Source organism: Brienomyrus brachyistius, unplaced genomic scaffold (genome assembly GCF_023856365.1).
Source record: "Brienomyrus brachyistius isolate T26 unplaced genomic scaffold, BBRACH_0.4 scaffold35, whole genome shotgun sequence".
NCBI lineage: Eukaryota > Metazoa > Chordata > Actinopteri > Osteoglossiformes > Mormyridae > Brienomyrus > Brienomyrus brachyistius.
In genome coordinates, this window is record NW_026042310.1 from 2,768,703 (window position 1) to 2,780,917 (window position 12,215).

At 45.1% G+C, this 12,215-nt stretch overlaps 1 protein-coding gene and 1 long non-coding RNA gene across 5 annotated transcripts in view; one reads left to right on the forward strand and one right to left on the reverse strand.

Annotated features, from left to right (window-relative positions):
* The window catches only part of ammecr1 (AMMECR nuclear protein 1), a 46,812-nt gene extending 34,730 nt beyond the window's left edge, over window positions 1-12,082 (reverse strand). The window contains exons 1-2 of one of the 2 annotated variants that reach the window (XM_048997677.1): window positions 11,780-12,082; window positions 336-2,088 (exon numbers count right to left, since the gene is read on the reverse strand). In XM_048997677.1, coding sequence (XP_048853634.1) covers window positions 336-778 — 443 coding nt within the window. In that variant the 5' untranslated portion in view covers window positions 779-2,088; window positions 11,780-12,082. Of the gene's footprint in view, window positions 1-335; window positions 2,089-11,779 lie in introns of those variants that run through there. The other variant, XM_048997678.1, reaches the window with a different exon arrangement.
* Window positions 2,078-4,112, forward strand: LOC125721701 (uncharacterized). Of its 3 annotated transcripts, none has more exons than XR_007385927.1 (3): window positions 2,078-2,658; window positions 2,936-3,049; window positions 3,627-4,112. It is a non-coding gene; the product is annotated as an uncharacterized LOC125721701 (long non-coding RNA). The 3 variants fall into 3 exon arrangements; XR_007385929.1 differs by having other exon boundaries at window positions 2,078-2,501; XR_007385926.1 differs by having other exon boundaries at window positions 2,078-2,215.
* Window positions 12,083-12,215: the final 133 nt, after the last annotated feature.

Here is a 12,215-nt window from a genome sequence, read left to right on the forward strand (position 1 = left end):
CACCTCGGCTTTAAGTTATGAAAAACTTATCACTGGATGTTACCGTAGTCTGGCGAATCCACAGAATTGCAGATCACAATATACACGTATTTCTGAATTTAATAGCCGAACCATATTACCAGAAAGCGGTTTAAAGTCGGCGACTGTTGAAGTCACTAGGTAAGTTTGCAGAGGTGCAAAACTCGTTTCTCAAGCTAGAGAGGTAAGCTTATTCATCAAGACATGGCCGTTAATAACGAAAACTAGGTTTGCAATCATAAACATGGAATAAAACAGGCAGACAGACAGGCATGTTAAGAAAATTAGTTCTTTTTTCTTTTAGCACTTATACTTACTAAGGGTCGTTTGTAAACCTGGGTGTCCGAGGTGGCTGGTATCCGTATAGATGGCAATAAAGCACGTCGAAACAGAAGCAACACATCTCCGCCGACACCACCATCTTCCTGCCGCCGCTGCCCGACCCGGGTCCGGGGCTGAGATTCGGGGAAAGGCCGGTTGAGTTGTAGCCTCCCGGAGCCGGGGACAACGCGTTGGTGCTGCTCGCGCTGCCACCCCCGGGACCCCCAAGGCCGTTCACACGACCGGCGCTCCCCGCCGCTGCAGCCGACGAGGAGCCCATCCCCAAGTCCGACCCGCAGTGTCCCGTCCCGGCCACCCCGCTCCCCGCGCCGCCCGGACCCCCCGCGCCGGGGGACCCCGACAGCTTCTGCTTCTTCACCCCGCAGCACCCCGCCGCCATCTTGGAGCAATCTGCGCCGACACACCGCTTCCGACCCATCACCGTCGCCGCGGGAGGGGCGGGGTAAAGCGTAAACTGCGCAAACGCGTACGGCGGACAGCGCTCCACCTTCTCTCCTTTTTCACCACCACCCCCACCCCTACACCCAAACGTAATGTCCCCCCCCCTCCCGCGTACTTTACGCTATTTCCTAAACTCCAACCATTGAGGGTGGGGATTGAAGGGGGAGAAAAAAAAGACTGCAATGTCACTTCAGTCTCGCCTTTAACCAAGAAAAGACGTACCTTACGCAGATCGCGTACGCCGTTTACTTAGAGACTTTGCCAGCTGTGGACTACTGCAAGTCACACTATCCCAATGGAGCAGAGATATATTGTTTTTTCGCCTTAAAAAGGTGCAGACCCCGGTTCCGAACACCGCCACGGCGGGAGCGACCCGTTCAGCTTATTTCTTGGCGTATCACATAGCAGCCAAATAATCTAAGATGAAAACAGTTAAGGAACAGGAAAAAAGGGTAGCTGTCAGTCGAGGAGCACGAAGCTACCGCTATCTACTATAATGTACGCTCAGGAGCAAATACAGCTATTCTGTATTTTTTGTGTGGGAGTTGGGAGATTGAGTACGCAGGACCCATACGCCTCGGCACCAGTAAAAGGCAAGGCTCCGGATCATGTAGCTCAGGCCAGTTGTTTGCTTGCATCCGAACTTGCAGGTTTCCGCTGACCGCAGTTCAGAGATCCAGCCGATGCGGAGTCAGTGCCTTACGAGCAGCGCTTCTCATTTCCTGGGCACATCAGCAACCCACAAGTCATTTTAAAAAAATCCGAAACTGGTTGTTTTTCATCTGGTCTACAAGTCACTGCTCATTACGCAATTAAAGTCTTTTATATTTAAATCCCACTGTATACAAGACAGAGTTGAAAGTTTGTTATATATTTGTTTAAATGATGTCATCCGTTTATTTAGAGACATGTTGGCATGTCATTTTCTCCTGCATGCCAGAAAATAACCAGGCTCTCCCCGCCGTCGTTCCCCACTCAAGTCGCAGTTACCCTCGTTGCTGTGTTTAAAAAAATCTTCTACGACCATCCAAAATCGGCAGCTCCTTATTCAGTTCTTCCACGCAGATTACAGAATCCGGGACGTACTTTGCGGGGTATTCCTACGCAGAATACGTCCATCCTACTGGCTCTTCAAACCCGATTCCAAGCGCCGTCTACGCAAAAATGGCCCGTAGTGAATGCGTAAAGTCAGCGCCTCTTCGATGGAAATTCTTTTATTGTATTATTATTATTATTTTAGCAGCAAATCGGAAGCATCGTCCGGTAATGTTTGTTCCTGTCTCGATTCTAAAAGAGAGAGAGAGAGGGAGGGGAAAACAACGCATTAAAAATAAAGCAGTCCCCTTCGCGTCTTCCGTCTCCACTACATCATAGACACGGACCAACTCCGGCTTTCAGACAGACTGCATTCAAGGTGCCACACGCCGAAAACGAGCCTCGGCTCCTAAAGCAGGGTTAGCGGAGGTCGCACTAACGTTTTGTCATCCACTGACTGAGCAAACGAAATGCTGCGTTAAAGCTACAGCGCAGGACCCGAGCGGTCTGAAAGCGCCGCGACGTTTTTAGATAGCCGTGTCAATCAGAAGACGAGCTGTATCAAGGCAGAACGACTGGAGGAAACGCGAGCCGTTGCTGCTACAGCTGGTCAAGCGTTTTAATCACCCTGGCCGTTTAAACGCGATCAAAGACGTGAAATCAGGGTATTCTCAAAGTTAATGTCTTAGCTACCACTCCGTCGGCTTAGAATGGGACATATTTACATGTAAAAAGGATGGCCTCAACCAGTGGCACGGCGGTTCAGCAGGGAGCCGTTTTCACTACACGCCTGTGGGATTCGGGGAGACTTGTTCCAGCACTGTGGGTGGAAATTGTGTGTTCTTCTTGCATTTGGATGGGTTTTCTACCACAATCAAAAGACCCATTTCCAACAGCCAAAATCTGTGTGTGTGTGTGAGAGAGAGAGAGAGAAAGAGAGAGAGAGAGAGAAACAGTCAAAAAAATGCGATTGTCAACAGCTTATCCCCCTGGCTTAGGTTCTAGCTCACCACCACTTAATTGGATGAGCTGCTGTTGAAAATGGCTTGGAGTGGTTTGAATGTTTTTTTTTTCTTTCTTTTTCTTCCAAATGCATCAGTTGGTCTCCTGCCTCGGTGCCATACTGGGATGGCTCCCGTCTAGTGAGCTGAGGGAAACCAGATTCCCTCACGCTGGGAACGGAGCACCGTGCAAACGTGGAATGACCTGAGAGGTCAGCGAAACACCACAAGCACCCTACTCTGGCACTACTATAAGGCGCATCTCCCGGCTTTGCCACTTTAGCATCGGAACTTTCCGTAGCTCCTAAGGAGAGCTTGTTATACCGTGGCACAACACGCAGAGGCAGTGATGAATGTGGCCCCGGCTAGAGCCAGATCACTCCCAGTGGTCTCCATTCAATGGTTTGTGCTCAGTTTGGGTGTTATTGAAATAGGCCACAAGCCCTCAGGCCTCATCTGAATAATCTGAGTAGATCTCATTCTAAAACCCTACTACCCTAATTGTTAGACATTAGTCTGGGAATGTGGCACGGCTGGGGTTTAAGACTATAACAGAATATTAATATTGTGTACATATATATTTTATGAATTAGGACCCACGTCTTTTCTGTCGGTGTTCACAATTCGAGATACAGATACTCTGATGTTCTGTTCATATGGGTCATTCCCCGCGTGTTTGTCTAATTCTCTACCCGCGGCGAGGAGTCCGACAGGTGACTTCAGGTGAACACATGTCTCTGTTTGCGCCCCGGGAACAGAGGTTTATAGATAATGGCCTTCTCCCGGCAGGTGGAACCCCGAGGAAGGGTGCAGCCGCCATGTGAGCCAACAACAAAGTGGGGAAAACTGCCTCTGCTCTGGGCTCTCGGATCCAGACCGACTTACCGCGCAGCTGAAAGAAAGGGGAATTAATTCAAGGTCACTTTGGGAGTGAGATTTGGAAGGATGTTCACAATATGTAACTTCATTGCATATTTCTTTTGAGTTTGCAAGGGAAAAGTCGACTTAACCAGCCCCCGGGTGTCATTTTCTGTAATTCCCTTCTAGCGTAAGGCAAGTTCAAAGCCCTGATCAAACGTCATCTTTCTGGAATAATATTCAATGAAACTGATTTAATCATGACCACGGGGGTCACTGTTAATCCCCAAGCCTGATTACAGTCGCCATGTTTTCCATTTCCTGCTTCCCAGTATTACGTTGCTGGAGAAGAAGCGACTCGCTTGTATTCAGTGCCGTCCCCCTGCTGCATAATAAAATACATCTGCTTCATTTCAACTGCCAAGTCAAGGCCTCCTCTGCATGCATGCGGTTAATGTCCGCAGTTGCACAATACTCTCGCTAATGCGCCTTGCGACGCTGCGGCCATGTTTTAGCGGCTGAACCATGTTGCCACAACACCGTGGCGATGTGCTACCAGCAACAGAGAGGTTAGTCATCTTTACGGTGCCTGGACCTGCAATTTGAATATCACAAATGTACAGTGGGGGAGGGGATGTCTCTGGCATGCATTGTGGGAAATATAATAATGACACTTTATTGATCCCTGTAGGGAAATATTCTTTTCGCCTTCCTCATTTTGCGCTCCATGACACAAATATAGGTGTCATAGATTTGTCTATAGATTCTATAGCTAGAACCTATGCCAGGAGTCTATAGATTTCAGGTTGAGAATGTCCACCTCTGAGAACAAACTTGTCAGGAAAGGGTAGCCTCTATGGAGCTGGGAGTTAAGGGTCTTGCTCAAGGGCCCACAGGCATGCAAGTATTCTGTGTAGGCCAGACTTGAACCAGTGACCTTCTAAACACAAGCACAGAGACTTAGCTCACCAGAGGTGGACATTTCAGGTCCAGAAACTAAAAATCCAGACCAGGACTTTGTTTCAACCAATCAGTTGAGTACTATGTGAATGTGGCTCTTTATACTCAGGTGGTTGGTTGAAACAAAATTCTGGTCTGGATTTTTACTTTCTGGACCTGTAGCCTGCTGATCAAGCAGTACTGTCCAAAAGTCTTAGGCAGTCAAAGAAAATTTTTAAAGCTCTTTATCTTGGAATTAAGTGTATATTTGCTCGTTAAATGACACAATTTAACACTACAACAATTAACATTACTGCAAATTAACTAAAAAACTAACAAAGAATTTCTCCTGTTCTCTAAAAAATGCTGATATCTTGCTAGATGGCTAGATGAACACCGCTTCAGTTCCCAAACCTCTCCTCAGGGGCACCTCAGCCATTCCATGTATTCATTAAATTTCAGTACTCAATTAATGGACTTAATTTGTTTAAAAAAAAACACAATGAGGTATTGATTAGCCAAACATGGTGTTAGTGGCCAAGTGAAAAAATAATACATGGCTGCATTAGATAGTTACCGCGAATGCTATGGTGACATTAGCAGAGGTTTTGAAATGGCTAAGTTCACACACTTCAACAGACGTAACATCATAGTCTTATACCAACATGAAGATCATTTGTGACCCTCCAGCACAAAATTGTACACTTGGGTCAAAAATTGGAAATTAGGATTATGGTATCAAATGAAAGAGCAAAATAATCCTCAAAAAATATCTAAAAACACGGCCATGCGACTTCCGTGCGGTTTTGTGCTGGATGGTCACATTTATACATCACCTTCTTTAACTTCCTACGCTTTGTCCGCAATACTGCATACGCGCACTCAGCAAGCTGGTTGTCCTGTCTGGTCATATCCTCTAAAGGCCCATAAAGTGGTTTTCTATAGTTTATAAACACGACAGGGAACGAGCTAATCCACTCTGTAAGATACTTGATAGTCCAGATGTGCATTGGGATTTCTATAGAATTCTGACAACATCTAAAATGATCAGGGAGACACATAAATGGTGGCAAACGTTGCCACAGCTGTGTGAAATATCAGCACAGAAATACAGAATTCCTAAAAAAAATAAGTATGCATTTGCATATGCGAATACTACACATATACAACTCTATACAAACTGTAAAGTGCTATGCTGAAATGCAGACGTCGGTAGTGCAGACGTAAGCGTTTTTTTGAAGGGTTGGTCTAACCCAGTAGCTAACACTGTGTCCGCTAACTCCTGTCCTCATCATAAGACCTCAGATCCCCCGGGTACGGGCTTTAATGCGGAGGTGTCACATGTGTGTCTACTTGAGCCTGACGCTTGTCGCTGCAGTCATCCATTTTGCCGAGCTGTTTTACATCGGAGGGTTTAGCAGGCAGATTTTGCAAGCTGTGCAGAATCAGCTGAGCTTTCAAAATCGCCTGCAGTCACTTGTCACCTGCCACATGTTTTTTTTTCTTTCTAAAAACCAGTGATTTATAATGTGTTTCTTTCTTTTTTGAACTGTTTGTTTGCCTGCCCAGCATTACGATGCAGACCACTGGGCTGTGTCCATTTTTAAAAAATTTTTTTTTAGCAAGGGGAAAACATTTGGGGATACCAGACAGAATCAGTAGTTCTGGTTCTGCATATATTTTGTCCTGAGCTGCAACAGAGGAGGGAAGGAGCTCTTGGAGATGTGGTGGGCGTGGTCACAGGTGTCACCTGCTCCGACAGCCAATGACGGAGCCATGGAATGACATCAGCGCACCTTCGCTTGCTTCAGAGCCACCACCATGCCCCTCCCATGCCAAAGGAGAGGCCGTCATGTGACAGAAATCACACCACAAGAGGACAGGCCCAATGTGGCCCACAAATACTTTCCTGATATTACGCCCGTTTCCTAAGATACAGGACCCCCTCCCACAGATAACCACTGAAGCAGAGCTGGAATTCAAAATTCCACCATCTGTAGGATATATCATGTGCTGTTGTTCACATGCTTCTAACAGAGGTGCAGATTTCAGGTCCAGGGAGTACAAATCCAGACCGAGATTTTGTTTCAACCAACCAGTTGAGTACTCTGTGACTGTCACTCTTTATACTCAACTGGTTGGTTGAAACAAAATCTCGGTCTGGATTTGTACTCTCTGGACCTGACATCTCCACCTCTTGCTTCTAGTGACATTTAAATAGGCACTTGACTAATGCTGAGTCCTAAAATAGCTAAGCTAACATTAGCAACATAAATAGCAACACAGATATTTAGTTTTATTCCATTACTCATAGCATATAGCATCTTCATATAATAATCTACAAATCTAGATTACGTCGCCAATTATCCTGGTCTAGTATATTGTATCATACAATAAATTAATCAGGGGCTTAGAAAAGGCCTTCACCGAGATTCAGCATATTAATATTTAGCCATTGAATAAACACTATGCATCACTTCTTAAGTATTTTTAATTTGTAAAATAATCTACTGGAAACTATGTGATCATAATCACTGGATAATCAATAAGTTTTCAGAGTTTTAGAAGAATGTGCCGGATCATCTTAAAATGATAAAGTGAAAAAAAAAACACCAGCTCCTCAAATGATGATGATACCACGCTGCTGAGTTCCTGTTCGAAGCGCTTGTGGGATGTGTAGGAGTATGAGAGCTTAAATTATATGGAGGACTACAGTCTGCCTGCATGACACACGTATTGTCTGGTTATGAATAGGCGTATTTTAAGAACCCAGTCTCGTTCTCCCTCTCTCACAAGATCACTCTTAATGTCAGGGCAGGATTCTCCAGAAAAGTCTGATGAATGACGTCCAATACATGTGATGCAGAACAGCTGCCGGACTCTCTTCCACTCAAGTTACGAAGTCTCCCGCTTCCCGACATTTTCGCAGTTCTTCCTGACCCATGTTTGGGTCAACGCCATCAAAAAATGTCTAGCGATGTGAGACGTCAGGTAAAGTTGCACACTTTGTCAATCTATAGTACATCGAACGAGAGCAGAACGTTTGGTCGACTCACCTTGCTGACACTGTCTGAATTCAGCCTTTCGCCCGCCACCTAGCGCCTCCCGTGACTGATCAGCGGACTTCACGCCCGGCGGCTTCACTTTGTGCACCACTTAGGCGGGAAATCACTTCCCTTAGTGTGCGACAATGCAGCAAGGAGCCACCCCAGGCATTCCGGGTGTCGTGAGACGCAAGATGCAGACAAGGAAACATCTGTTGTTAAACGGCAATGGCGTCGTCTGGTAAAACCACAGCCTGTACGGCAAAGACGAGTCTGCAATGATCTGCTGTCGTTGCCGCTGAGGCCGGCCGAGCAGTACACGCTAGGTGGAGAAGAACAAGACCTCGAACCCATAAGGTTGTTTGTTCAAGTCCCTGTCATCATATCATTAAGCATGTGCTTAACCTGAATTAGCCTGGGGGAAATACCTCTATTGACCAGTAATTGGGTATCAGTTGTGTGACTATGAGAAAGCAAGTCTAATGAATCAATTAACTGACATATTATTCTGATAAGGTTTAATTGAAACATTTTATAATGAAATTTATTTAGCAGATGTTTTTATTTAAAGCGATTGTGCATTTCTGGAAAGAAAACTAGGTCCACTAATCCCTGCCTTGCTAAAGGGCCCAGCAGTGAAATCACTCTGCTTAACCATGGATTTGAACCGATGACCTTCCGCTCACAGGCACATAGTCCTAACCCACTGAACCATACATAATGTTAAATGCACGATGACAATGACTCAACAGATGAGAAGGACCTAGATACTCTGGGCACACAGTCCAACCGCTAGAGTCACCAAAATGAGCCAATGGCTCGGGATCAGCGAGCCGACACATGGACCCACTCGTTAGGTCGCGTCCTCGATTAATCACTCGGATCCAGAATGCAGGTAAACCTGGCATCGCTAAAGGGGAACTAGTGCTAATGACCAGCCTGTCAGGGCCACAGAAGATGAGGACTGTGGGCACACAGACGACGGCACACCCAATCAGGTTTCGCTTCATCGTCGCTGTGACAACACAGCAACAGGCCCTGGCATTGTTCTGCGAGAACCTCACTCATTTCGGAGACATTTTTTCTGAAGACGGCAAGACCAGAGCACATTGCAGGTCAGGTTCACTTAAACTGAAGGAGAACCCTCCTGCACTCTGATATTCAGGGAGGACTACAAAGGGCTCGTCAGCGTGATACTGGCCGACACACCTCCAAACCCCAAGGCTGTGTTCACCAATCCCGCTCCCTTTGTCATACAAGGACTTCCACTCGAGTCACTCCCAGTAACGTCAACTGCAAAAGGGCTTGTGTTTTTTCCGTGGACAGCCCGTCAGACGAGATTTATGACCAAGGGTACAAAGGCCTCGAAATTTAATGAAATTACCACATGGCAAGAGGTGGAACAGTGTTAAGAAGCCAAAAAACAGGCACTACTCCACCCACCGAATGAAGAACCCCTGAAAAGCTGATGCTGATTTTGAATGACAAATATTTTATCGCTACCAGATTTTCCCTTTTTTGGTTTTTCCTTTCTTGCAGAGTTCTGGGAAAGCGGACTTGCTCTCTCGCCCCTTCAGGGCGAAGAACAAAAAGATCCAAATCCGAGCATTAGGTACCAAAGTTTGCGGCAGCGAAATATTTGACTAGCAAAGGTAGATTTTGTATTGCAGTGCTACGTGACTCGACGTCATATTATTAAAACAAATTGACGTAGAACTACAGCAGTTCAGGTGGCCCAAGATCTGACGAAAATACAGTCTGAAGCCCAGGCAAGAGTGAGTGAATAAATGAATGAGTTATAATGTTGTTCTTCCCCTGTCTCAGTGCTATCAACAAGCACCGTGAGATTGATGTGGCCGAATAACCATCACACTGAATGCAACAAGACCCGTTAATAATTGAAAAGTTCGAATGAGAGGTCTGTCTCTGCTTTCCGTCCAACAAGCATGCATAATTCAGAACTGACCATTTCGCACACGTCTGACAACATGCTTCGCGATGATGTCTAAAATAATGCTCATTTTATGCTGATCAGGTGATATGTGTGTATGGTTTATTACATGTGACTCACAAATCGTAATTACTGACCAGAACAATCCACCTCACAAACAGCGCACATTTAGAAACCCTGAATCTCTATCAGCAGGAAAATTTGCTATAAGTCGTCGACCCGCGAGAGACACTGATTTATGACTCTTGACACCGCAGAAACGCAGAAAGTAACTCCAAGTATGTCCAGTGCATGTGCATTAAGCTTGGTGCAGGGAGGGACGAGTGCTAGCATGTAGCTATGCTAATCACCACGCCATCATCCCATGCAAGCAGTTTTGTGGGAACTGAAAACATTCAGACCCCCGAAGGGAGACGGGACTGAAATTCCCACATCCACCCTGTACACATCACCGAATCTTCTCGGGGGGGGGGGGGGGGGGTGTTTGTCACATTAAGGCAGTCGTTAGTTCTCTCAAGTGAAATTTTAAAATAGCACAGCTTTTCTGGGATTAAGTTTCCATGGTATGACATTCTCTTGCAAATAGCCTTTGTGTCGTTAAAAAAAGCCACTATTTCTGGTGATGGTGCCAGACCAGCCAACAAGTTATGTTAGTTCATTAACAAACTATCAAATAGAAAGCTGACCTGTTACAGATCAATGAACGTATATGAGTGGTTGAATCAGTCACAAAAATTCACAGCTAGAGTCCATCAGTTAGTCTATAAACATCACAGCATGGGCTAAACATTTGACTCCATACTGGTTATAACAGGATATAACTGGTTATTCCTTTCCAATACTGGCCATCTCTGAATTCTGATCCTATCTGACACTCATATGGGTGTCAAGTGAGTGCAGGTGATTTCATTGACACATTCATCCATCCATCCATCCATCCATCTTCCAAACCGCTTATCCTACTGGGTCGCAGGGTGACACATTCATTTGACGCTATATTCTTCTGTTTATAGTTCATAGAGATATTCAGAGTTTTCAGCAGACACCAAGAACAACGCCTGGTTTATAATGAGCAGCTGTGTTTTTACATTGCATCCATCCAGACGGTTTTTCAGACACGTTGTAATTTAAAAGAAAATTGTGGCAGTTGCATAAATCGTGTTGTGGGTGAATTCAGTATGGACTGAGTTTCAAACTACAGCCTGAGCTACCTCTTCATTAAAAGGTACTAACTTTATTCTCAGCACCTGATTATATTACATGTTTAACCGGTGATGTTTTTTTATTTTTTTTGTAACTCTGCTGCTTTGGAGTAATAATTAAAATAAATATGAAATAAATGATTATTACTACATGCATTGTTTATATGTTAAGTCACTGTGGTATTCGTGGAACCCCGGAGGGTAGAGTGTGAGACTTATATTACAAAAAAAAACATTTTAATGGAATCCCTTTTTTGTAATTTATCTAACTCTTGTTAAAGTAACTGAAATTACAGAATGTCGTTGACGGTGCCTGGCTGCCCCATAGAATGCTCCCGCCTTCAAAGTCCCGCATGCTGTCAACGGCGTGAGGGAAAAAGGAAATGCCCCGATTACCTGTCAAAATGCATTATCCATGCACTTGAGCGTTTATTGTATTGTGTGAAAACTGACAACACATTTGATGCTATTCGTTAGACACTGAATGTAAAGCAGGTGAAACATTCCGAGATTAAGAGGCATGTTTTAAAAGGATTGGCATTTCATATTTATTTTAATGGGATAACAATGTTTCAATTTGTATATGTACGGAGGGTTTTTTATACCCCTTATTAGTATTATTATATTGAAAATCGGAGTATTTCTTGTAACAGATACTGTGCTTAATTCAATTTCCTACGAAGTTTGTACAGAATGATTTACAAATTATTAAAAGAAATAAATAAATGCATAAAGTGACGCAAATCAAGCATTAGCTAAATCTTCAGCACGTAACTGTTTATAGGAATTACCCCGTCAGCAGGGACAGGAAATTACAAAAAGCAAAGCTGCCACGATACGCCATTTAACATTTAAACGGAGCTTTTAAGAAGGTGGTACAGTTATGTCAGAATGTGCATAGTGGGTCAGGGGATTATGCTGTACCATAGCAAACGCTCATCTCCTTACCGTGTTACATGGGGGTCGACACTCCGTATTTAAACACGCTCCTCGAGGTCAGCTGTAAGCGACCGTCCGACTGGGGGGGCAGCCCGTTTCAAGTATGACTGAGCAAAACACACCTATAATAGTAAATACGTGGGTGAGCACTGGATAAAGATACCGTTTCGTATCTGAGTAACAGCGTTTTCGTGGCCGCTTCCTCTGCAACGTAGGAAGAAAGTCCTAGAAAAAAAAATCAGATAAAGCAGCATCGGTTGGCGACGTAGCGATTCGCCGAAACCTAAGAGAGAAACGCAGAGTTTGGCTATGTGGGTCGCGACGGCTGCGCGTGGAGAAGCGGAAGCGCGCTGCATCGGGCACGGGCTCAGACCACGTGTCGCAGCCCGGCTTTAAAAGTGGCGTGACCTCTGCGCGTCGCCTTGCGGCTTACTTTATGCCGGAA